Source organism: Pristis pectinata, chromosome 15, assembly GCF_009764475.1.
Source record: "Pristis pectinata isolate sPriPec2 chromosome 15, sPriPec2.1.pri, whole genome shotgun sequence".
Lineage (NCBI taxonomy): Eukaryota > Metazoa > Chordata > Chondrichthyes > Rhinopristiformes > Pristidae > Pristis > Pristis pectinata.
The window spans coordinates 32662106-32689849 of NC_067419.1; the positions used below are offsets into that span (position 1 = coordinate 32662106).

Here is a 27744-nt window from a genome sequence, read left to right on the forward strand (position 1 = left end):
CTCCTTGATGCCACACTGGATCAAATCCTGCCTGAATGTTAAGGCCAGCATTTGATCCAGTGTGGTGAAGGTTCCCTAGGCCCAATCTCTAAAGAGCCTGATCTCTAGATTTTAGCTCTTTCGTCCAGATTGGACCACAGCTGTAAAGAGGGCTTTCCAATAAGGCACCTTTACTTTTATTAGGTATTCACTAAAGAACTTATGGCTTCAGTGAATGGCCAATTTTTATATATGACTGTTTTCTTACTGCAGTCAATGCAAATCTATATTTAATAGCTTAGCTAAAAGCTTCAGTGATAATTTATCCAGTATGTTATTGGTGTTTTTGATGTGTTGGAATGGGGAGATGGTAGTGTCCTGAGCAAGATGGATTTTGTAATAAGATAAATACATGTATTTACCTTTGTCAGGGCTGCAATTCGCTGGGCAAGTTCAGCTTCCACTTCCGGTAGCGTTTCTGCTCGTTTCATTGTTTGCTGTAGCTTTTGTTCAGCAAGTTCCAGACGTTCCTGTAACTGTCTATTTTTCTCTTCTAGCTAAATTCCCATGTAACAGAGATGCAAAACATTCACTTGAATGAGTATCAGTACAAAAGCTTCTCTCTCTACAACTTTTAATTGGAATGTTTAATATTTATAAACAATGTTCAACTAACTAACATTCCTCAATATTTCAAATATTTTATTCTGTAATTTATTATAGTCTTGATAGTGGTATTCATTACCATAAATATTGAAAAGTTATCATAAATTTATCTTAAATATTAGTGTTACATAATTATTCACAAATTCTACAAATTAACCCCCAGTGCATTGAAGCTAACAGTTCTGGCTTGGCATAAGTGAAGACTAAGAAAAATGCTGTCAAAGGCCTGGATTTTGGGTGAATTGGGCCTGCTGCCCATACATACCATTTGTGCTCCCTATAACCCTGAACATACCTGGTCCAGATTCACAGGGCTGAACTTGTTGGCTTAGATAATTCTGGAGCTGAATAACAACGATATGAACAGCAGCAGGAACTTAAGGAGTGTAATCGAATGGCATGGACCAGTCAGAACAAATGCCACCCATCAGGGTCTTCTGGAACTTTGATAGAAGGAAAAAACCTGTCCCCAGTTTTGCCACTTGTCAAAATTGTCATGAATAGTTTTTAATGTATCTGAAAGTCTCTGATATTTATAACATTTTTAAAAACTATTTAAAATGAAATAAACAACTCAAAAATTTAAAAATGATTAAAAGGTTAAAAAAATTACCTGAGACCTTTTATACACTTTTAAATAATTAAAAAGATTAAAGCAAATGCAAATAATTAAGAAATGTAACTTTCCTCATTCTTACCTTTTTCATCATGAATATACAATCACATTGAAATGAATGGGCTCGTAGTTCCTGCATCAAGTTTAATTTAGCATAGGATCTGAGAGCAGATTCCCCAGGGTAAATGTTGTGGAATTCCAGGAAGCTCCCACTTTACCACTGGATTCCAAATGGAGTCTGGCTGTGGAGCTCTGTTGTGAATTGCAGTGTAGCTAGGCCAGTAAGATCAGAACTTCCACATTCACGCAGAAGTCCCAAACTTGCCAGGCCTTACTTTCAGAGTTCCAACAAAATCCAGCAAAATCTGTGATTTACCATAAATGTAGAAGATTACAAAGCCAAATTTCCAATCATCCCAGTCCACTGGCAGAAATACAATGGAGCAGACCAGAATGAATTAGCATCCAAAATCGTTATTTCTCTCAAATTCTAGGATATCACCATACGTTGAAAAGGTACAGTAGAGTGGTCAGAAATTCACTTGGCTCAGGTCTGCCTGAGACTTTTCCATAGCATCAAATGTTTAAAAACTTCTCACCTCTCATGGGAAGCTATCTGGAAATCCATGTAATTTTGTACTCCCTCCCTGGACTCCATGAGGAGTGCCATGGTGAAATGCAATTGGGGAACCGTCAATAATCAGCTGTGTGGAAGCTCGAGACTTTCACATAGGGCACTGAACCTCTACACAGATATGGCAATAAATGCCAGACCTTCCACATGGAACTTGCCAGCATTTCTGTGAACTATTCAAGGTAACATTTTTGACCTTTGCTGTGCTAGTGCCGACATGTCAACTTTCCTTTCATAATCATTGTTATTTTTCCGGTATAATTCTGGTAAATCTATATGATGTGTGGATTTTTAACATCCTCTCTCGAGCATGGTACTTAAAATGCTATGGTGCCCTAGGTAAATCCTTGTACAAAACAGGATCCATATGTATAAATCGAATTAGTTGCAATCTATTTCAGATGGGAATACTGTGCATCCATTTAGGAGCATACCTAAAATATGCATCAGCTAGGCCTTGGGCATTCAAATAGAGGCAAGATTTCCCCTGCCTACTTCAACCACCAGCTATCTGCTTGACACTGTGAATAATTCTTAGTTAATTCCCATTGGATCCTATCTATGAATCTTGAAGCAGCTTTGGAGATTAAAGTTCTCTTCTGTTCTTTGTTACCAGTTCAACATAAAAGACATCATTCATTTTTTTCTCTCTCCAAATCTTTTTACATCTTATTCTATATGTCTTTTACTTGGATACAGCAGCCTAATCAATTGTTCTGAACTGGTAACATGTACAATTCCAATACATAACAAGGTGTTTGTTATTAATTACTGATCTAGAATCTGGTAAAGACTATGATCTTTGTTTTACTGAAATGATAAGAAAGAATTGTCATCAAAATGGCAAATGCATAAACATTATATTTCATAATAAAATAACTTCAATAGTGGTGCTTGTTCCAAGTTCTAATATTTGTTTTGAAAGTCAGTGCTGAAAATGATATCTAGAGCTGATGATTGATGATTGTTACTAGATTAACTTCTTATTCATAAATTTACTGAACCTGGCGTAAGAAGGCATCCTTATTTGCCAACTCATTTTCCAGTTTGTCATTCATGTCATGTAATGAGGTTGATTCTCTCTGTACATTAAGGTACCGCTTCTCGAGTGTAGTTATCCTTTCTTCCATATCTTCTTTCTGAGCAATTACCTGTGGAAAATTAATTAAGCAATTTCACTACTTTAATTTTAAATCTTTGTTGCACACAAACAATAAATTACACTTCATAACAAATGGTAAAATACTTGGATTCACAGTTTTATATTTTAATTATGGTTGTAAATATGCAAACCTTATTTTCACATGTATTGACAACTACTACCTCTTCAGTTGAATATTTGTCTGTATTTCAAAGATATGCATGAATTTTTGTCCTCATTTCACCACATCCTCTGAACTCTGGGACTCCCCGACACACAATTTCCATTCCCACCACCAATGTGCTCCCTGCACTTGCTCCAATCTACACTTAGAACTGAACAATTATGTAACTAGATTGACCAATGAGAATTAACCATGAATAACGCATTAACCTTTGAGGGAGGTATGCAAAGTTTCTTGAATTTTAGACCTGATGTACACTACTCCCAAAATTAATCCCAAAGTGCCTGCTATTCAAATTATCAACTCTCAATAAACATAAATATTTCAAAAAAGAAATGCTTTATAAAATTCATACCTCTCTAATATCCCTCTGATATTTAGTACTCATTTCTTCTGATTTAATCAGATCTTTTCTGGCTGTTTCGAGATCCTGTTCCACTTCAGCAAACTGACCAGTCAATGCTGCTAACCGCTCTTTTGTCTGTGTCATCTCAAAGTTCTGTTTTTCCAGCAAATCCTGTAGTTCCACAACTTGATTCATTTCATTATTATGGTCAATTGAACCATTGGAAAGACGCTGCAAAAAAAAAATCAGAACAGGTAAAAAGCATTACTCTCGAGCATTGATAATAAATGCAGGTAGGAATCCATAATAAAACCATCATAGCACAAAATAAGCTGGGAAAAATTATGCTGATTCTATTAGTTAGGAACAAGCTAAGTAGGAAGAATGAAAATTGAATTCAAAATCCATAATCTGAATGGGATCATTTTAGGATTATATAAAACACCAGAATTCAAGAAAAGAGAATTAACTTTTGGCACTAAGAGATGCTCCCTATTTGTCGCTGTTAGTTTATCAGACCAGCAATGAAAACCCTATTCACATATGTGAATGGGACTTCTGCTGTACTTTCAACGAAGCAGAATTCAGATGAAAGATCATCAGCCTGAAACAGACCACTTTCTCTGTCCTCAAGTGCTGCCTGAGCTGCTGAATATTTGGTTTTATTTCAACAAAGAGATGATTGTGGAGTGGGTGAAACTCTAAGGAATTTTCAGGCAATAAGCTCTTTTAAAAAATATTGGCAATAATCTTAATGCAAGACATCCCTGATTTAATATCACAGCTTCTAATCTCTGGTAATGAACTTTGTCATCAAATGCTATCTTATCAAATGCTCATTGGATAGATATATTGCACCTGTAATAGAACCTAGAGACAGAGTTTAATTTTAAATGTTTAGAACAAACTGACTATATGTATTACTTGTGAGTACAATCAAAGATAAGATTATCCCAGTTTTGATCACTGAGTTTGCTGATTTCACAATGATAATAGTTCCATCATCGAATCTTCATGGAGTCAGAAAGATACAGCATGAAACAGGCCCTTCAGCCTATTGTGGCAGTTTGACCATCAACATCCATTTACACTAATCCAATATTAGTCCCAGATATTTTTATTCTCCCCACATTCTACCATTCACATACACACTCAGGACAAATTACAGTGACCAATTGACCTATCAGCCTGCAAGTCTTTAGGGCATGGAAGGAAACTGAAGCATCTGGTGGAACTCTGGGATGAAGCATCTGGCAGAATGCTCAAACTCCACACATACAGCACCTGAGTTCAGGATTGAACCTGGGTCTCTGGTGATGTGAGGCAACAACTTTATTAGCTACACCACAGTGCCACCCATTCTTTGGTGAGAAAAAGTTCCAACTCCTAATCATTTTTCATTGATTTTCTGCTAAAATCTAAGATGACTCTGCAAAAAGTCAGAATTCATTTGGGTTTGATGCACCCCATGAGGAAATAGTTTATCGACTTGGAGGTAACAATGACTCGGTAGATGAAAAATCAAAGGTCTACTGGTGTCCGTGGAACTGTACGCCAGAGGGAGTCATATGAGAGTAAAATGGAAAAAAAAATTATCTTTTATTGACCTTGAAATTGTACTTGATATAATGGCATGTGAAGGTTTAATGCTTAACGTGCTCAGGTAAAATAATGTTGTTGCTATTTAAAATAAAAAGGTTAATTTCTGTTAATTTTTAAACTACAAATTTCAAAAGACAATATGTTAAGTAAACATCACATGACACATTTAAGTTATTGTTACAATTATAGAAGTACCAGACAATTTTTGCCATTTTAGTGGAATGGGATATGTTGAAACTCTGAACAGAAATATCTGTGCTTCCTGACTATCTAAAGAGGTGCAAACAAATAGTCTTCGTCTTTAAATATATATGGTCTCAATTATCCAAATATTGGAGGCTACTGAAACTGAGGTTGGAACGTCAACCTTGCCAAAAAGACAAGAAAATTTATCAAGCAAATCAAAACTAAAGCAAAACAAATCTAGAAATATGGATATCTGTATATTGAAAATCTTCACAGGCACACAGCAAATAATATTCAATAAGGCAGAACAGTCATCAGCTTTCCAAAAACGTGTTAACAGTTTTGATCATATTTACTCTGAATCACAATGATGAAGTTTAAGATGGACTCTACAATTACTTTTAAAAATAAAATTTGTTATATTATGGGTGTTTAGTTGGTATAGTGGGTAGTAATCTAATTTTTCACTTCCTGATTTAAATATAACCTAGATTAATGGAATGAAAGCCTTTCTCAGCTCCAAAAAACTTCATTGGAAATAAAATTGATCAGATTTTTCCAATTTAGTTTATGGTAATCTGAAACCAGATATCCAGTTGTAAAATAACACTACTAAGACTTGACAGGCTGCCACCCACCTACAATAAAGGCAATTTACAGTATCCAATTAACCTACCAAGCAGCACGTCATTGCTATGTAGAAGGAAACTGGAAAGCCAAGGGGAAACCCATGCAGTTACAGGGAGAACATGCAATAATTCTGCACAAACAGCATCCAAGATCAGGACCAAACTGGATTCATGAAATTAGAGTTGGTATATATTATTATACTAATACAAACAAAATATTATTCTGACTCAAGAGTAGGGTTGAAAGTACAGAAATGGAAGTGCTTGTTGAAAATCTGCCATCATGATTATCTGCCAATACTGCCACCTGAATGGCTTAGAAAAATCATACCCAACTCAACTTTAACTGCATAAGGTAATTACAAGCATCTACAAGGAACAGGTTCAGAATCAGAATCAGATTTATTATCACTGACTTAAATGCCATGAAGTTTGTTGTTTTGCAGCAGCAGTGCAGTGCAAAGACATAAAAAATTATGATAACTTACAAAAATACATATATAGTGCAAAAATAAAGGAATAATGAGGTAGTGTTTGCGGGTTCATGGACCGTTCAGAAATCTGACGGCGGAGGCGAAGAAGCTGTTCCTAAATTGCTGAGTGTGGGTCTTCAGGCTCCTGTACCTCATCCTCAATGGTAGTAACGAGAGAGGGCATGTCCTGGGTGGTGAGGATCCTTAGTGATGGATGCTGCCTTCCTGAGTCTACCTCTTGAAGATGTCCTTGATGGTGGGGAGAGTTGTGCCCGTGAGGGAGCTGGCTGAGTCTATAACCCTCGGCAGCCTCTTGCGATCCTGTGCATTGGAGCCTCCATACCAGGCTATGATGCAACCAGTTAGAATGCTCTCCACTGTATATCTATGGAAATTTGTAAGAGTCTTTGGTGATATACTAAATGACCTCAAACTCTGAATGAAGTAGAGGCACTAGCATGCCTTCTTTGTGGTTGCATCAATGTGTTGAGGCCCAGGATAGATCCTCCGAGATGTTGATGCTCAAGAACTTGAAGCTGGTCACCTTTTCCACCGCTGACCTGTGAATGAGGTGCAAATTGATGATATTTACAGTAATGTCCAATTAATAATAGAGAAATATGTGTTTGTATAGGTTTTCTGGCTTTCACGTCGTCATGGAGACAATCAATAGCAGTCACATTGCATTAAGGTTGTCCAAACAATGTCCATAGAATTACATCAACATGCTGAGATTGCACTGTGGTCCACATAATGACTCCAGGGAATCTGTCAACACATAGAAAATGTTGATGTTGATCTCTGCCATTTGTCGTTTTACCCTTGCTGAGCTCTTCAGAAGAAAATCAGATCCATTGACTATTTCTGGGAGACAAAGAATGCCATCTTTTCTAATGGCTGATTATCTTATTCAGAATATCCTGAAGGGCACCAAAAAAAATCAACAATAAGACAAATGCTGGTTTGATGCTGGTTATCAAGGGGGTCATCGTGGTCTTGAAAACTTTCTTCTGATGGCTGGACAAGTCAGACCTAGTTTGTAGTGTGCTCTAGAAGACTGTTAATTGTTGTTCCGATTATAACTTTGTAACTGTTGCACATTGACGTGCAAGGGCAATGTCCCAACTTCAGTGGTATAGATATACCAGCAGCCAAATGGTTAGAGATTCCTTTCTGACTGCTACAAGAAATCTGAAACCAGATCGTCTCTGAAATCTCCTTCTCTCACTAACTCAGTGGATGCAAAATTTGGCTCTATATCACCTCTTGTTTTGGCACTACTGATGCTGCTTCAGTTCCAAGATGGGACTTATAGCATGTGCAGAAGTTAGTAGCATGGGTCTTACTGATCATTAACTTGAAGATGTCAGCAGAAGCCTAGCCAACTCCCAATGGATGTATGTTGAATAGTTGGAACTTGAGTGTTAATCAATGTGTAACAATTATGTACCAATGTTACCATTTTAGAGCTTAATGCTCCAATTAACCCTCTTCTTTAACACTTCATTTGGAAATTTTCACCACCAGAGCTTTTTAAAAGGACTACTTGCAGGTCGATTACTAATTGATTTCTATTGTATGTTGGTAACATTGTACAACTGTTGATATTTCCTGGACTTAAAGAGTTTAATGTTCACAGCATTTTCTCTTAGCTCCTTAGAAATGTTACCTTGACTTCAAAATTTCTCTAGACATGGGTGCATTTGTAGTTACTCTCCTTGTAGTACATGATTGGGAGAATGAGAAGAGTGCACAGTGAGCAGAAAAAGCTAGAAGAAGAGGGAGGGGAAGGCAGAGAGAAGGGTTTCCAATAAGAGGCCTTATCTACTCAGAATATTCTTTCCTGAATTTTAATAAGGATATGCGTGTCACGTTTTCATGTCTACCCTTCAATTAGGACAAAATTGCTGTGGCCACATCTCCAACAGCAAAAGCACGGCAAGAATCATATTGCTAGTGGCTGGAAAGGTAGTCATGGCCATGAACTCTTATGAATCTGGCTCCTTCCAAGTTTAGCATGCTGAAACAATGCTTCTACTCCCTGGATGAGGCCTGAAGTATTCAGCAGAATTGGTGTCAAGGTTTATTGCACAACTTTATCACAATGAGGGCATAGTCCTTGTCATCAATTAACAGCAAACAGTTGAGGAGAAGATAAAGGAGGAAGAAAGAGGAGTTGGAAGGAGAAAACTTGCTGGCTAAGCTGCTCTTAACCAATACAGGCAACTGCTTTTCAATAAAGGCAAATCCAATTCCCCACTTATCAACAATCTTGTAGTTTATCTTACTTATCTACAGTTTATGTATTACTAACCACCACAACATTATCCGATTAGCGCAATGCAAAATTAAGCCACAGAAAACATAGATTCCAAACCAAATTTATAAATCACACCATACTACATCACACAGAAGTGAAAGGTAATGACTTATGTACATCCCTTGGTGCGTGTCTCCAGTGTGCTTTTGCCTCTCATAGGGTTCTTATATAATGCAACCCCAGTTGTTGCTGCACGGCTGGCAGGAGCTATTGACTTACAGTTGAAAATGCTGCGGATGGCTCCAAAAGATATTCTTGAGCCAACTCCAGACTGCACAGTCTTGGCATGAGCAGCAACAATCTGGGTTGACAGGTGCATCTGCAGATTGGCAGTGGTGGGAAGACGAATGCCGTCACGCTGAGGGAGGAAAGCAGGGTCATGATTCACTGCCAATCCCTGGAGGTGCATCTCACAATTTCAGCAAACTTCTAGTAAATGGATTTCTGGACAGTTGCAACAGCCGGCAAAGTTCTTTGTAGGTGGTGTCTATACTCATGATGGCAGTGATCCAAGGTTGCATGACAGCAAGCTAAATTTGAATGACAATATTCTAAGCTTCCACTACAGCTCCTAAGTGCTGGGTAGTTTCTACCTGTGCTGTAATAAAAACTGAGATATCAGTAATCAGTTGGTGGATTCCCAAATATGCTAGTGGAATTTTTCACACTTCCAAGCTCTGTGCGCAGCCCTATATCAAATTAGCACTGTACCATGCTCCTTGATAATGATCAAAGACTTTATGGCAGACTTGATAGAAGAACATATGGGAAAATCTATATTTGCCCTCGGGAAAGTGGCAACACAGCTATTTTGGCTGAAGGTTATTCATGCCCAGTGACTCATTATGTGCAGATCCTGCTTTATGCAATTCATAGTTTGCATTTCAGAAGAGAGTGTGGAATGGGTGAACTTGGATGTGAGATGAAGGACGCAGTTTGAGATTACTATCTTCTTCCATTATTTTTAGGCCATCTCTAAACTGCAGTCCAATGGTTCCTCCAAAGACACTGAGCACTATTTCTTGCCAGTGTGCCACCCTAGCTGTCATAGATTTGATCTTAAATGAGAAACAATATGACCATTTTTACAGTGACATAGTGCTGTTAATAGATCTGAAACTGACACCACAGAAATATACATCAGCAGTAATTGATTAATGTTGACGGATTTTCAAAGGGAGGGGCAGGGGCAACAGAAAAGGCAGCACCTGAGAGGCCAGCAGCAGAGGACTTCAACTTGCAGAAAACACTACTTATATGAAACAATGTGTAAAGAAAGGGATTAGATTCATCTGAAGAAGTTAGAGTTCTTCAATGCTCCCTGATTTCTTGACTTGTTGGAACTTCAGTATTTTCAGAAGCCAATTTGCTGGGTGAGATGATGGTGGATATCTACAGCTTCCTTAAAAACCTACCCCTCTTGTGGACCTGGTGGCCTTGTATTAACAGTAACTATTGAAGTGTTCATGGTAGTCAACTATCTTTTGTCTCCAGATCCTAACAAGGAGTTGACGGAAATATATCTGCAATCTCTTTCGGGCTTACAAATGCAGCAAACAAGTGAACTGATAGATTATTATGAACTTCTTACCAGGATGATGCTTATCAAATTGAGCAGATGCTCAGATTGCATCTTGGGAATTGATGGCAATCTGGGCATATACAGGTCAACAAGGTATGTTTGTGAACCTCTAGAGCTTTAACTCCATCAAAATATTATGAATGCAACAGGGTACAAAATTTCCAGGGGTTGTCATGATAATTTTGTCCTGCACAACTGAAGGTCTGTGGCAGCTTTGAATCTGGAGGCAGACTTCAGAGTTTGCTGGTTATTATTCATGACAAACCTGACACGAGAAGACCATTTAATGTATTGTTGATCAGGCTATCAGCGTGGTCAAAATGTGCTTCAGGTGTTTGAATTTATATGAAAGTACCCTTCGGTACTTATTAGTAAGCGTGTCAGGATATCACGCGGTTTGCTATAGTCTGTGAAACACTGTATACCCGCTAAATTTGGAGCTATGGAAGAAATGCTCCAGATTGTGTATTTTCTTCAGATAAATCCAGAGCTGAAGAAGATGCTGAAAGAGGAGGTGGAAGATAAAGATCCTAAACAATACCAGCTTCCCAGACTGCTGTCCATGATATCAGAAATGACTCATGAAACAGCACTGTTAGTTATCACCACTGAACAAACATTAGAGCCACATGGAAGAACCACTCCATCCATTCAACCCCTCTCCACCATTTCCCATGCTAATGAAACAAAACAGTTCCATGAACAACTACCACTACTTCATAAGAAAGGAGTGAGAAAATTCACATGGAACATCCTTCAAACCCCTTTCCATCTCTTCTTGTACCAATGAAACACAGCAGTTCTACAAATAACTAACCACCGGGTTCAGTAACCAACAAGTGAGAAAATCATAAAAGCTGCAAATACTAGAACTCTGAAATATAAACAGAAAATGCTGGAAAAACTCAGCAGTTCAAGCAGCATCAATGGAAAGAGAAACAGTCAAAATTTCTCTTTCTGATGCAGTTTTTTTAAATTTTCATTTACTGTTGAATTCACTGTCATTTCTATTCCAGCACTGCCAAGCTTGAAGAAGTCCTCCTCTGCTCTCCAGCAGGATTTCTGGATGCTCCTGTTGTCTTGCTCACCCTCAGTCATTTCTCTTTCCATTCTGGTCTTCTAAGTGTTGTTGACAAACAATTTTTTTCCACAGCCACATCTCTTTCCCAACCAAATGTCTTCCACTCCAACTCATCCCACATGGATTTTTACTCAAATTCCACCCTTCACAATTCCAACCTACCTAGGACAACAGTTATGTCCGACGCTTCTCAAGGCAGTGTTGTCATCACATCCTGAGATCCATGCTTAATGCCACGTGCAGTACATGCATGTTCTTGATCTCTGTAACAACAGCAACTCCGTCCATCTCAAAGCTGTCAAGCTCTGCAGTTGCATTTTATTCTCCATCACACTCGGCGCTATAACAAATGACTTTTCCCTTCCTCTCTGATGCCAAAGATTGCAAATTTCAACAGTTCCAGTTATGATGGGAGGGTCTTCAACCTGAAATGTTAAATGTTTCTCTTTCCACAGGTGCTGCCCAATCTGCTGAGTTTTTCCAGCACTTTCTGTTTTTATTTCAAGTGAGAAAATATCTTGCAGAGCCGTACAGCAGGCAAAGTAGCCCCATAGAGTCTCTCCTGCAAAATTCTGCAGAGTCAAGTTGAAAAGTGCAAGTTCTTTGGCTGGGGATGTTCGCAGAGGATATCATAAGAGGTACTTCATTCCACTGCTTGAACTTGCCCAGAAATGATACATGTGCAAGTTGAAATTCTATTGTCCTTTCACCAAACTTTCATCAGCAGAGCTAGAGCAGATCTGCAAAGGTTGCTAGTCCTTTCCAAATATTTGAAAAATGGGCGGAGGAGTCACAGATATCTTAGCATGAATATTGTTCATAATGAATCACAGTGAATAGAGAAGATGAATATCAAGATGGAACACAAATTAAGAAAGTAAGGATTTATCCAATTGGAAAGGAACATTTGGAATTTAAAAGCATCTGAATGCCTTTAACTTAAACTAATGCCACTCTTGATGAATGTACAAAGAATGAGTTTCAGTTGAGATAATGCATTTACCTACCTTTCCATGAAGCCTCTGACCTGGCTCTGCTCCCTCTGGAAGCTCAGATTCTATAGATTCTTCACTCTTCTGGAAGTGTGCTTTTTGTTCTTGCTGTAGCGCTATCTGTAAGAAATTTAATAAAACACCTTTCACAAATGAAGTATAAAAAATATTTCACTGGAAAATTAAAGCTACTTTAAGCTGATTTTCATAGGCTACAATTTTCTACTTTAAATGATAAAAATCAAATTGACATAGATGAATCACCACCTACATGTCATATGCCAATTATATCTGTAAACATCTTCTACCCCTAAAATTATATTGATCTCATTCTCCAGAACCAGCACACATATAATCCGTATGTACTGAAAGAAGTTGTACTTTAAGTGGAATAACAAACTACTGGATATTAGACACAAGGTAGAAAGGGCAGGATTTTCTTTTGCTGCACCAACTGGATTAAGCAGTATAGTTGCATGGAGACACTTATTGCTGGATTACAATTTTTGTTTGAGTGTCACAAGTACTGCTTCCCAGCTATGGCGAGACCTCTGTTGAGTGCAATAAAATTTCTGCCAATAGCTCACTTTGCACATAAAATGAGGTCCAAAAGCACCAAAGTGACAGGTTCTGATGAAAGGTCATCTAAAATGTTAACTCTGTTCCTCTCTTCACAGATCCTGGATTTCAGCATTCACTGTTTTTATTTAAAATGGGACAATGACATAATTGGAGTAAGACAGGAAAAAAAAACAAAAATTCTGATAATCTGGTGGTGCCAGACCAGCATATTTTCTGAACTATTGGATGCTACTCCTATTCATACCCAAATAAACGTTCATCTCACTTTTTTTAAACATGTAACACAATAGTATGATAAGTTTTCCAGTGAACCCAGTTGGTTAGAAGGGAGTGGGAAATATATCAGCACTCTGGATACCAACTCAGGCCACAAACCAACCCACGTTCCAGACCCCAAACCCAGCCCACAATACAGATGTTCATCCTGGCCGTATCCTGGATCCATGGCTCTGGCTATGCAACCCACTTGCTCCGGCACCTGGCTCATATTCTAGACAAATTAGTGAGCCAGATGCCAAAATATTGTGATGTCTAAACAATAAGATGTTGGATTATCAGACTTTTATTTGTGTTGAAACTAACCTGCAATCTACAAGCTAAATGGCCTTAGAATGCTAAGAATATTTGGTCTGACAAATATTTGCAAAGGATACCCATGTTACAGAAAACTGTATAAGCTTAAATTTGGCAGGCCTTCAAAGGAAAAGCATTGTTAAATCTGAGTTTGAGTTCCTTTAAGAGTTACTGTAAGAGTAGATTTTTGGGCAGTGCACAGCCACGTCATATGCCTCATCGATATACATCAATATTGAGATTTGTCTTATAAAATATTCTGAATTCCTGCCTCGCTGCAGAAACTCAGAAATAGATTCCACGATGGGTGCTTGGATGGACAATGAGGGTGTGGGTGAGACGGTTGGGTGGTATGGCAATCCTGTTCCTCCTAGTTCTTCAAAACAGTTTAATTCTTGAGCAGGTCAATTGGTTAGGCCTGCAGTTACTAACACCTTTACTGGTGATAAATTTTGTATAGAGGTCCTTGAACAAGCATTTATCTCTTAAATTAAAATACTTAAACGAAATGTCAGTTTTAGGCAGCTGTATATGATGTCTGGAAATGGACCTGAGCAATTTGACAATAGTTACAAAAACCTATGTACAGCATTTCAAAACACACTAATTCATTCCACATTTACCCATTCCTCATGTAGAATTTCAGCACCAGACAATCCTATTTTAGGATTCTCTTCGATAAAAATCACAGTATAGCTCTTTTTATAAGCCCCATGAAAGATCTTAAGCACAACTTCAAAATAGCACCCAGTGCTGAGTCAATATATTTTCTCACTTCCTACATTCTTTCAGCAATGCAGAAAGATTGGTTTGTGACATACTGTATTTTTGAAGCTTTCAACTATTGCCTTCTGACTACTAAGATCTGGATTCTCAGTGTGCCTTACGCTAAAGAACATTGTCCTTTTGTTTCAAGAGCAATTAGACACTTAATGATGTCTTTTTCATTTTTTGTATTCATGGAATCTCATTTTGAATCCCAGGTAAATTAGGATATTCAAAGTGTTTTTTAAATCACAGTTGTTTGGCTACTTCGCAAACAGTGTGGGCTTTATTTTAGTGACTCTAACAGCCATCAACATCCTTCAGAGCATCGAGTCTGCAGTGCAATTTACACTGTGAGGCATGAATTGAGCAGACTTTCATAACCCTTAAACTGACAGTTATTTTAAACAAAAAACAGCTTCCATTTACATTGCAAAAACATCACAAAGTGTGACTCGGGAACATCACACAAAAGAAGTATTAGTGGAGATAACCAAAGGCCTCGTTAAAGAGAAAGATTTTAAGTAGTGTCTAAAAGCAAAAAAAAAGGTTTATAGACAGAATTCCAGATCTTAGGGCTTTGGTTGCTGTAGCCAAACAAATGTGTCACCTCAACAGTAGGTCCAATAATAAATCTGGTGACGGTTCATAGTGACTGGAGTGCTACAAGTTCAGACAAATTAGTTTATACCAAGGAAGTGCAGTTGATAATTGAGCTGGTCAATGTCATGCCTAAATTTTGTGAGAAATGGACCTAGCAAGGGCAATAGGAAAAGGTAGCAGGATGGGTGAGTCAAGAACTCTGAAGGGATCCATGGCCTGCAGTGAATACATACAGTATAACCTTAGAAATGGGCACAAGGAAGAAGAGTTCAACGTCATATTGTTGGAAATTCATGGAGATTACGATATAAGGGATTGAAGCTGAAGGCCTCTGCTGAGGACTGATCATTTAGGATCAGAGAGAGAAAGGAAAAAGGGATAGTGAAAACATGTTAAGGGGTAAGTTCAGAAGATATGGAGTTAGAGACAAGTGAAGGGGAAGACAGATCTGAAAGAATGTTTGAATTCAAGAACTCTTAGAGTTTGTGATTCTTGACACCTGAAAAGAAGAAAACAAAGACAGAGACACAAAAAATTCTGCAGATACTGGAATCTGGAGCAATACACAAAAAGTGCTGGAGGAACTCAACAGGTCAGGCAGTATCTATGGAGGGAAATAAACAGTCAACGTTTCAGGTGGAGACCCTTCATCAGGACTGGAAAGGAAGAGGGCAGAATCCAGAATAAGAAGGTGGGGGGGGGGGAGGGGAGGAGCACACGCAGGCAGGTGAAGGGTGAGTTCAGGTGATAGGCGAGTACAGGTGAGAGAAGGATGGTAGGTGGGTGGGGGAGGAGAGAAGATGTAATAAGCTGGAGGTGATAGGTAGAAGAAGAAAAGGGCTGAAGAAGGAATCCAGTAGGTGAGGGCAGTGAACCATGGAATAAAGGATGGAGGAGGGGATGAGAGGCGATGGGCAGGTCATCAAGGCGGGGGAAGGGAGCCACAGGAATAAGGGAAAACAAAGGTGTCGGGGGGGGGGGGGAGCTGGGAAGAAAATGTAACTGCACTGTGTAATGAATTGTCCTGTACGATCAGTATGCAAGACAAGTTTTTCACTGTACCTCGGTACAAGTGACAATAATAAACCAATACTAATATGAATACCAAAAGAAAGGTGGGGTTATTGGAAGTTAGAGAAATCAATGTTGAGGTCATCAGGTTGGAGACTCTCAAGGAGGAATATGAAGTGTTGTTCCTCCAACCTGCATCTGCCCTCAACATGGCAGTAGAGGAGGCCATGGATAGACATGTCAGTATGGGAGTGGGATGTGGAATTGAAATGGGTGGCCACCAGGAGGTCCTGGCTGTTGCGGTGGACGGAGTGAAGGTCACAGACCACAGACATCTTCTACAAACCCACTGACTCCCACAGTTACCTTGACTACACCTCTTCCCACCCTGTCACTTGTAAGGATGCCATCCCCTTCTCCCAGTTCTTCTGCCTTCGCTGCATCTGTTCCCTGATTAGGCTTTCCGTTCTAGGACATCAGAGATGTCCTTTTTTCAGTAACCGGGGTTTCCCTTCCATCACCATCAATGTTGCCCTTACCCTTAACTCCTCCACTTCTGGGATATCTGCCCTCAACCCTAACCCCCCACCCCGCCATCCCCCCACCCCCCCCCCAACATAACAGGGACAGGGTTCCCCTTGTCCTCACCTACTACCCACAAGCCTCCACATCCAACACATCATTCTGCGCAACTTCTGCCACCTCCAACGGGATCCTACCAGCAGGCATATCCCCTCACCCCCTCTCTCCGCTTTACGCAGGGACCGCTCTCTCTGCAACTCCCTTGTTCACTCATTCCTCCCCACCGATAAGCCCCCTGGCACTCATGTGTGCAACCGCACCAAGTGCTACACCTGTCCCTACACCTCCTCCCTCACCACCATTCAGGGCCCTAAACAATCCTTCCAGCTGAGGCAGTGCTTCACCTGAGAGTCTGAGGGTGTCATTTATTGCACCCGGTGTTCCCAGATGCGGCCTTCTGTACATCAGCGAGACCCGATACAGATTGGGTGGCTGCTTCGTCAAGCACCTTCACTCCGTCCGCCGCAACAGCCACCCACTTCACTTCCACATCCCACTCCCATACTGACATGTCTATCCATGGCTTCCTCTACTGCCACATTGAGACCAGACGCAGGTTGGAGGAACAACACCTCATATTCCCCCCTGGGAGTCTCCAACCTGATGGCCTCAACATCGATTTCTCTAACTTCGGGTAACCCCACCCCTTTTTTTTCGTCTCCCCCACTCCTTTGTTTTCCCTTATTCCTGTGGCTCTGTTCCCTTGACTTGCTGACTTGCCCATCTCCTCTCCTCCCTTCCTCCATCCTTTATTCCATGGTCCACTGCCCTGTCCTACCAGATTCCTCTTTCTTCAGCCATTGGCCTCTTCTACCTCTCACCTCATTACATTTTCTTCACCCCCACCCCACCAACCATCCCCCTCTCACCTGGACTCGTCCATCACCTGAACTCACCTATCACCTGAACTCACCTATCCCCTGCCTGCGTGTACTCCTCCCCCTTCCCCCACCTTCTTATTCTGGCTTCTGCCCTCTTCCTTTCTTCCTTTCCAGTCCTGATGAAGGGTCTTGGTCCAAAACGTTGACTGTTTATTTCCCTCCATAGATGCTGCCTGACCTGCTGAGTTCCTCCAGAACGTTTTATGAAGGAGAAAACAAAGTTTTCTGTAAAAGCATTGGATGCAATGAAGGATGAAGTGGAACTACAGTGCAGGACAGTTGTAAGACAGAATAAGTCAGTGCTGTTGGAGAAAGATCAAGACCCTGCAAGTGTCTGGGCATTGTGTTAGGTGTGGTCCACAGCACACAAAAAGTGAAAGAAAGAATTTTAGTTGTAATCCATATGGAAAAAAGTTTAAGATGGAAACACGAGTTAAGGAAAGAGATGTCGCTGTGGAAGATATCTTATTGAAAACAAGAATAAAAAAAAGAAACAAGATGACTAACATTCAAAAAAAAACAAACAAATCCAATTGGAGGAACGAGCATGACTTCTTATTGTTGGGCATTCCTGGAAAAGAAGAGGCATTGAATTAAATATAACCCAAAAGCAATATACTACAGATGCTAGAAATCTGAAATAAAAATTTAAAAAATGCTCCACAAATCAGTCAGTATCTGTAGAGATAGAAAAACAAAGTTAAATGTTTCAGGACAATAATGTTTCATCAGAATGTTCTATGTTTGACGATCCAGAATTGTTCCCTCAAATGAAGAACAAAATGACCTGGAGCATGACCAGGACAAGGAATAACACAAGGATGCAATCACTATGTTTAAGAGACATTTAAACAGGCAAGGCATATGGGTTGAGTGTAGAGGGACAAAAAGGTTGGCATGGATAAGGTGGGCCAAAGGCCCCATTATTGTGCTGTGCAACTCTAACGCTAGCAGCACTCGCACTAGCATCAGCAACAGACAGAGTTTGTGGCTCTAATTGGTGCCCCAAATTTTTAGGGCATCATTGATGGTGCAAATGTAGAAAAGAAGGGGCCACAATAAAAGCTTCCATAAATATTCATCAACTGAAAGAACCTCTGTTCTATTGTGTACAGCTAGACTGGAAGTACAAAAGATTATCACGCAGAAGATTCCCAAGACAGCTGACATTCTGCTTTGGTCCTGCAGCAGGACTCCTCCAACCAGATTTACTGTATGGCTATATGGAGAGAAATTACTGATAATACCAACGAGAAACTCATGCAATGAGGTCCAGAAACAATACAATGGATTCCATATCGCAACCAGATTTGTTAGTGCCACACTGAAAATCTGTCTCAGATCTTAAGATGCTCCTCAATAAGCACCTATAAGGATCTCCATGATGGATGTTGTGCTCTTTGGCAACGGTTTGGACCAGGAGGAGAAAGAAGGATCTGGGCACACAGCCTATTCAAATGATTCCTTAAAGGAGGAGGAGGAGGAGAAACATGAAGAAGCCAATGCACCAGCAGTGACACATAATGCTAGAGGGGATGTTTTTATTGTTGTAAATTACATTATCTACCAATTTGACAGTGGCATGTTAAATGTACTTTCTCCAAACCTCATTCCACAAGCACAAAACAGTCTGTTTTGATCCAGGCATCAATATCATACCTTACCAGTCATGAATGAAATGGCAACTTTTCAACTGGTAAGCAAAAAAATGGGCAAAACAGCGAAGTGGTAGAAGGAATTAAGCAAGAAACTTAACAATCCAACACACCAATTTGCATGCCCTTCTGTAAATACAGTTCCTCCTGCAACTTCTATATGGTGCTGGAAGCACAGGTGTAGATGAATAGTCGGATTTGTGCCTTATATTTCTATTATCTGTGATTCTAGATTGAGGCTGTTTCCCCAAATCCACAAGCTGAGTTCAATTCTTGTAGCACTGAGTGCTGAAACATTCTTGGTCGAGTCCTGTAGGTTTTGGAGGCCCATTAAAAGCTTCTGTAACTGTACCTGTGAAGGGGCAGATTTGGTTATCAATATACAATGCAACATAAGGAGTACTCATTGAGGGGGAAGCAAGGAGTGAATTATGTCCGTGTCCTTTTGCACCATCATTCCTCTAAAGGCCTGTCAGGACTTCACTGCTAACAATGAGCTGTAGAACTTTTTTCTGCAGGTTTAGTGGGGTTAGGGTCAGTCTCTGACTGTCCACTCGATCTATGCCTCTTATCACCTTTTACACCTCTATCAAGTCACCTCTCATCATCCTCCGCTCCAAAGAGAAAAGCCCTAGCTCACTCAACCTATCCTCATAAGACATGCTCTCCAATCTAGGCAGCATCCTGGTAAATCTCCTCTGCACCCTCTCTAAAGCTTCCACATCCTTTCTATAGAGGCGACCAGAACGGAACACAATACTCCAAGTGTGGGCTTCCAAAAAGGCCAGGGCAGCACAAATTCTAACCAAGGTGGCATTCATCTTAAATGAGCCAGTGCTGAAGACTTGCATGCACTTGTTTGCCCAGAATGTCACACAGCATGTTGCCATGTAAACCCTATTTGAAGAAAAGTCTATCAAGGTAATGTTCACTGCTGAAAACTTTGATTTGCTATTACTCACACAAAATGAATTTGAAGTTTTCTCTTTGACTACCAATAGGACATGCATATGAACATATGAATTAGAAGAAAGAGTGAACCACACCGCCTCTCAAGCTTGCTCCTCCTTATGGCTGATCTGATTGTAAATTCAACTCTGGCTGCTCACAGCAAACTTTTCAATACATATGTTTACAGGATCCTGACAAACAAAGTCAACGTATGAACTTCAGTAGAAACACAGAATGAGAAAACGCAACTCTTCCTGTAAAACCATCTTACCTTGAAACAAGAAGGGATCAAGAATAGCTTTCAAAGGCTTCAGCACAGTGTTCAGCGACAAATGGAGCAGAACTTTATCCTGTAATTTGTACCCCAAAGTGTCTGGTGCTGAAGATCCTTCATGGACTGTCAGTGAGGTATTATGCTCCTTCCTCAAGAAATATTTTGCAGCAGTGTTGCACCCCAAGTATTTCAGTTGTTTATTATTAAAGATAAAATATTATATTTTGAAGGAGAACTACTCACTTGGACATTCATACACTTGACAACATGAATCTAGATTTGCTGGCTTTTTGGAATTGCCACCAAGACGCACTTTCCAACCTCAGCAAAGTGACAGAGGAATCTTTTAGTGTACTCTACCAGATCAATTGATGTAAAAAACTTAATTTAAATGAGAATTAATTCTTAGATAGCAGATGACTCAGGTAATGGTTTACACCCAGCTTGAACAATGGGGGAGGCTTTTGTTTATGATGGTACTCTACCTTCCACTGGACATTGATTTCTAAAGCACAGAAGAAATCAGCATAGACATGAAGTAAATGAAGAAATCAGCGTTATAAATGTAAATAAAGGCAATTACAAAAGTATGAAGGTAGAATTGGCTAATATGAATGGAAAAATAGATTAAAAGACAGTAGATACAAAGTAGATATCCAAGGAGATTTTTCAAAATTCTCTACAAAAATTACATTGAGAAATAAAGACCCTATGAGAAGGGTGACCTATTTTGTGGCTTTCTAAGGAAATTAGGGATGATATCAAATTGGTAAAAATGCAAATAATATTGCAAAGAATAGCGATAGGCCAGAAGATTAGGATTTTTTATAGAAACTAGCAAAGGATATTAAACAAAAATAAAGAAGGATAAAATAGATTGTAAGAATAACTTATCATATTTCCTTTTGATGGAGAAGGAGGCTATTCAGCCCAACAACTCTATGCTGGCTCTTAGAGCAATTCCATCAATCCCATTCCCCCATTTATCTCTCTTCCACATCCATCAACTCCCCCGGTTCTCCTACACCCAACTATACTAGGGGGAATATTACAGTAGCCAATCAGCCTACCAACCAGCAGGTATTTGGAATGTGGGAGGAAACCAATGCGCCCAGGGAAAACCACTCATTCAGAGGGAGAACATGCAAACTTCACAAAGACAGCACTCGGGATCAGGATTGAACCTGGGTAGATGAAGCTGTAAGGCCACAGCACTACCTGCTGCCCAACTACACCTCTCACTAGCACGAAATATAAAAACAGGCATTAAGAGCTTTTATACGTACACAAGAAAGGAGAGAGAATGGCCAAGGTAAACTTGGAGGATAAAAATGGGGAATTAATCATGGAAAATAAGATTGAACCAAACAACAGCAGAAAATCAGTGGTAAATGGGGGATAGGAAATTAAAACAATTACCAGGAACAGGAAAATGATACCAGACAAACTAATAGGTTTTAAGGCTGAAAATTCCCCTGCATTTGATAGCCTGAATCCTGGTGTCTTAAAAAGAAGCAACTACAGAGATTAATTGGTTATGATCTTCCAAAATTCCCTACATTCTGGAAAAGTTCCAGCTGATTGCAAGGCCACAAATGTAATCCCTATTTAAGAAAGGAGTGATGCAAAAATCAGGAAACTTTGGGCCGATTAGTCTGACATCAGCCATTGGGGAAATACTAGAATCTATTATTAAGGAATATAATAGATTAAAGAATATAATACAATATAACAGAAGGATATTTAGTAAATCTTGGTAGCAATCTAGCAATCCGTCCTGGGCCCAGCACATAAATGCAACCACAAGGAAGGGTCACCAGCATCTTTACTTTCTTAGGAGGTCTTAGGAGTTTGTTATTGTTTCATCAAACACTAACAAACTGCTACAGATGTACTGTTGAAAGTATCCTGACTGATTGCATCATAGTCTGGTATGGCAATTCGAATATACAGGAATGTAAGAAGCTGCAGAGAGTGGTGGACTCAGCTCAATACATCGCAGGCACATCCCTCCCCACCTTCAGCAGTATCTACAGGAGGCACTGCCTCAAGAAGGCAACATCCATCATCAAAGATCCCCACCATCCGACCATGCCATCTTCCCGCAGCAACCATTGAGCAGGAGGTACAGAAGCCTGAAGTCCTACACCACCAGGTTCAAGAACAGCTGCTTCTCTTCAACCTTTTGGTTCTTGAACCAACTGGCACAACTCTAATCACTACAGTTCAGCAACACTATGACCACTTTGCACTAAAATGGACTTTTTTTGTTCTAATTGTGTTCTTTCTTTTAAAAACTGTGTATGATTTTTATTTACTTAATGTTTTTCTTGTGAATGTTGCTTATATGATGCTATGTGCCTGTGATGCTACTGCAAGTAAGTTTTTCATTGCACCTGTGCATAAATGTACTTGTACATATGACAATAAACTTGACTTTGACTTCAAGAATCAATATGGTTTTTACATAGAACATTACATCATAGTACAAGCCCTTTGGCCCACAGTGTTGTGCCGACATTTTATCCAGCTCTAAGATCTATCTAACCCTTCCCTCCCACATAGCCCTCTATTTCTCTGTCATTCATGTGTCTATCTAAGAGTCTCTTAAATGTCCCTCAGGTACCTGCCCCACAACCTCTGCTGGCAGTGCTTTCCACGCACTCACCACTCTCTGTGTAAAAAAAAATACCTACCCCTAATATCCCCCTTATATCTTCTTCCAATCACCTTAAAATTATGCCCCTCATGTTAGCCATTGTCACCCTGGGAAAAAGTCTCTGACTGTCCACTCAATCTATGCCTCTTATCACCTTGTACACCTCTATCAAGTCATCCCTCATCCTCCTTCGCTCCAAAGAGAAAAGCCCCAGCTCACTGAACCTATCCTCATAAGACATGCTCTCCAATCCAGGCAGCATCCTGATAAATCTCCTCTGCACCCTCTCTAAAGGTTCCACATCCTTTCTATAGAGGCGACCAGAACTGAACACAATACTCCAAGTGTGGTCTAACCAGAGTTCTATAGAGCTGCAACATTACCTCGTGGCTCTTGAACTCAATACCCTGACTAATGAAGGCCAACGCACCATACACCTTCTTAACAACCCTATCGACTTGCGCGGCAACATTGAGGGATCTATGGACATGGACCCCAAGATCCCTTGGTTCCTCCACACTGCTAAGAGTCCTGCCATTAACCTTGTATTTTGCCTTCAAATTTGATCTCCCAAAGTGTATCACTTCATACATTTCCAGGATGAACTCCATCTGCCACTTCTCAGCTCAGGTCTGCATTCTATCAATACCCTGTTGTAATCTACAGCAACCTTCTACGCTATCCACAACACCACCAACCTTTGTATCATCAGCAAACTTACTAACCCACCCTTCCATATCCTCATACAAGTCATTTATAAAAATCACAAAGAGCAGGGGTCCCAGAACAAATCCCTGCAGAATACCACTTGTCACCAACCTGCAGGCAGAATATGCTCCATCTACCACCACTCTCTGTCTTCTATGAGAGAGCCAATTCTGAATACACATAGCCAAGTTTCCCTGGATCCCATGCCTCCTGACTTTCTAAATCAGCCTTCCATGAGGAACTTTATATCAAATGCCTTACTAAAATCCATGTACACCACATCCACTGCTCTACCTTCATCAATGTGCTTTGTCACATCCTCAAAGAATTCATTCAGGTTCGTGAGGCATAACCTGCCCTCACAAAGCCGTGCTGACTGTCCCTAATCAGCCCATGCTTCTCCAAGTACCCGTAAATCCTGTCTCTAAGAATCTTTTCCAGTAATTTGCCCACCACTGAAGTAAGACTCACTGGTCTGTAATTCCCAGGGTTATCCTTACTCCCTTTCTTCAACAAAGGAACAACATTTGCCACCCTCCAATCATCTGGCACTACTCCTGTGGCCAGTGAGGACGCAAAGATCATCGCCAATGGCGCAGCAATCTTTTCCCTTGCTTTCCGTAATAACCTTGGATATATACCGTCCGGTGCCGGTGACTTATCTATCCTAATGTTTTTCAAAAGTTCCAGCACATCCACTTTGCTCACGTCAACATGCCCTAGCATATCAACCCGTCGTACACCAACCTCACAAACGTCAAGGTCTCTCTCTCTGGTGAATACTGAAGCAAAGTATTCATTAAGGACCTCCCCTACTTTTTCCGACTTCAGGTACTTTTCCTCTTTTATTCCTGATCAGTCCTACCCTCACTCTCGTCATCCTCCTATTCTTCACATATGTGTAGAATGCCTTGGGGTTTTCCTTGATCCTACTCGCCAAGGACGTCTCATGCCCCCTTCTAGCTTTCCTAAGTCCATTCTTAAGCTCCCTCCTGGCTATCTTGTAACTCTCCAGAGCCCTGTCTGATCCATGCTTTCTAAACCTCCGGTAAGCTTCTTTCTTCCTCTTGACAAGATATTCTACATCTCTTGTCAAACACGGTTCCTTCACTCTACCATCCTTACCCTGCCTCAATGGGACAAACCTATGCAGAACCCCATGCAAGTACTCCCTAAACAACCTCCACATTTCCGCTGTGCACTTCCCCAAGAACATCTGTTCCCAATTTACGCTCCCAAATCCCAAGTTCATAATTCCCAGTCCCCCAGTTAAATACTTTCCCATATCATCTGCTCCTATCCCTCTTCAAGGCTATGGTAAAGGTCAAGGAGTTCTGGTCACTATCTCCAAAATGTTCTCCCACCGAGAAATCTGAAACCTGATCAGGCTCATTGCCTAGTACCAGGTCCAGAATGGCCTCTCCTCTTGTCGACCTGTGTCAGGAATCCTTCCTGGCACACCTAACAAACTCCATCCCATCTATCCGCTTTACACTAAGGAGGTGCCAATCAATATTAGGAAAATTGAAATCACCCATGACAACAACCCTGTTCTTTTTGCACCTTTCCAAAATCTGCCTCCCGATCTGCTCCTCAGCATCTCTGCTGCTAATGGGGTGGTCTGTAGAATACTCCCAATAGAGTGATCGCTCCCTTCCTGTTTCTGACTTCCACCCACACTGACACGGTAGACAATCCCTCCAGGACATCCTCCCTTTCTACAGCTGTGACACTGTCCCTGATCAGCAAAGCCACACCCAACCTCTTTTACCTCTGTCCCTGTCCCTTTTGAAACATCTAAACCCTGGAATATCCAGCAGCCATTCCTGTCTCTGTAATGGCCACCAGGTCACAGTTCTACGTACTTACCCACGCTCTAAGTTCTTCCCCCTTGTTCCTGATACTTCTTGCATTAAAGTAGACACACTTCAGCCCATCCAACTGACTGCAATTTTTCCCTTTCAAATGCCTATCCTTCCTCACAGTCTTTCTACACTCTGCATCTACTTGTACACTAAATGCACCAACCTCTGACCTCTCACTCTGGTTCCCATCACCCTGCCAAACTAGTTTAAACCCTCCCTAACAGGTCAAGCAAACCTGCCCGCAAGAATATTAGTCCCCCTCCAGTTCAGGTGTAACCCATCCCTTTTGTACAGGTCATACCTTCCCTAGAAGAGATCTCAATGATCAACAAATCTGAAACCCTGTCCCCTGCACCAATTTCTCAGCTACGCACTCATCTGCCAAATCATCCTATTCTTACCCTCACTGGTGCGTGGCACAAGCAGCAATCCAGAGATTACTACCCTTGAGGTCCTGCTTTTCAGCTTCCTACCTAGCTCCCTATATTCCCTCTTCAGGACCTCATGTCTTTTCCTACCTATGTCATTGGTACCAATATGTACCATGACCTCTGGCTGTTTATCCTCCCCATCAGAATGCTGTGGACCTGATCCGAGACGTCCCTGACCCTGGCACCCGGAAGGCAACATACCACCTGGGAGTCTCTTTCATGTCCACAGAATCTCCTGTCTGCCCCTCTTACCATGGAATCCTCTATCACTACTGCCCTCCTCTTCTCCTCCTTCCCTCTGCACCACATGACCAGGCTCAGTGCCAGAGACATTGTCACTGCGGCTTTCCCCTGGTAGGGTGTCTCCCTCAACAGCATCCAAAGCAGTAGACTTGTCTTCTGAAAGGGAAGGCATATTTGATGAATTTATTAAAGCACATTGAGAGTGTAATGAGCAGGGGTGACAGGAGAAACCTGTAAATGTAGGGCATTTGTAATTCTAGGAGGCATTGGATAAGGTGCCACATTAATGTTATTACACAAGTGTACTGTGGAGGGCCGTGGCTGTCACGTGACAGCACTGCCCATTACCTGGTCGAAAGACACACCACTGTCAATCAAGGTCTGGCTCCACCCCACCCATCAGTGCACACCTGACCATTGGCCCCTTTAAGCATCTTTGTACTTGACCTTGGGTCATTGGCCTCTTGTGATCGATTAGCCCCTGCTGGCACTGGACCATTGGCCTTTTTGAACTACCTGGGCTGGATCTCCCAGTCCTCCAGCACTATAAAGAGTGCCACATGTGCCCAGTTCGTTCTCTTTAATTGCTCCGAGGAACTGTGGAACGGCACTGGAGAGACCGTTGGTAAGGTGTGCACTTCAGCAGGGTTAGGAACATTCTAAGTTAGTATCCCTGGTAGCGTAGAGCCGTGCCTGCACTGAGTCAAGGGGTGACAGGTATCATATTGCTTTTCCTTGATTGTTTGAACCCAGTTCATTGTGTGTGCATGTGTGTATAGTTTACCCTTGTTGCAGTTTTCCCATGCTCGCTATCACCGGTGTGTGTGTGTGTGTGTGTGTGTGTGTGTGTGTGTGTGTGTGTGTGTGTGTGTGTGTGTGTGTGTGTGTGTGTGTGTGTGTGCGCGTTGCCCCCGTTACCTTTTCCCTGCGTTTGTCTTTGTAAGTAAATCATTTATCTCTAAGACTGTGTGCAGGGTCCTTGTCCTTCGAGACCTAAAATCTGTTTCACAACAACAAGAGTTCATGATGTTGGGGGTAATACAAGATTAGACAGAGGACTGGCTAACTAAAAGAAAGCAGGGTCAGGATAAATGAGTATTTCAGGTTGGCAGGCTCTAAATAGTGGAATGCCACAAGGATCAGTGTGGACCCTCAACTATTTACCATCTGTATTAATGACTTGGATGAAGGGACCAAATTCACTGAATCAAAATTTGCCAACACTGCAAAGATTCAGCAGGGTAGGTAAGCAAGTTGTATGGAGAACCCAAAGTGTCTGCAAAGAGATAGAGATAGGCTAAGGAACTGCAAAAAAGTTGGCAAATGGAGTATAATGTTGGGTTACAAGAGTTAATCCAGTTTGATAGGGTCAATAGTAAAGCAGAATATTTTTTAAAATAATCCCAGACTACAGAATGCTTTGAAACAGAGGATCTGGGTGTCCTCATATCTGAAACACAAAGTCAGAGGTATTCACTTTCTTTCTGTAGAAAGCATCACTGACATCCCTTACACAGTGGGAAGCTAGAA

General features: G+C 40.9%; 1 protein-coding gene across 1 annotated transcript in view; it reads right to left on the reverse strand.

The window, feature by feature from the left end:
• Nucleotides 1-27744, reverse strand: part of ppfia2 (PTPRF interacting protein alpha 2) — a 263924-nt gene that overhangs the window by 74501 nt on the left and 161679 nt on the right. Inside the window, exons 5-8 of the mRNA XM_052029827.1 lie at nt 12447-12551; nt 3576-3797; nt 2900-3046; nt 402-536 (exon numbers count right to left, since the gene is read on the reverse strand). Coding sequence (XP_051885787.1) covers nt 402-536; nt 2900-3046; nt 3576-3797; nt 12447-12551 — 609 coding nt within the window. The remainder of the gene's footprint in view (nt 1-401; nt 537-2899; nt 3047-3575; nt 3798-12446; nt 12552-27744) is intronic.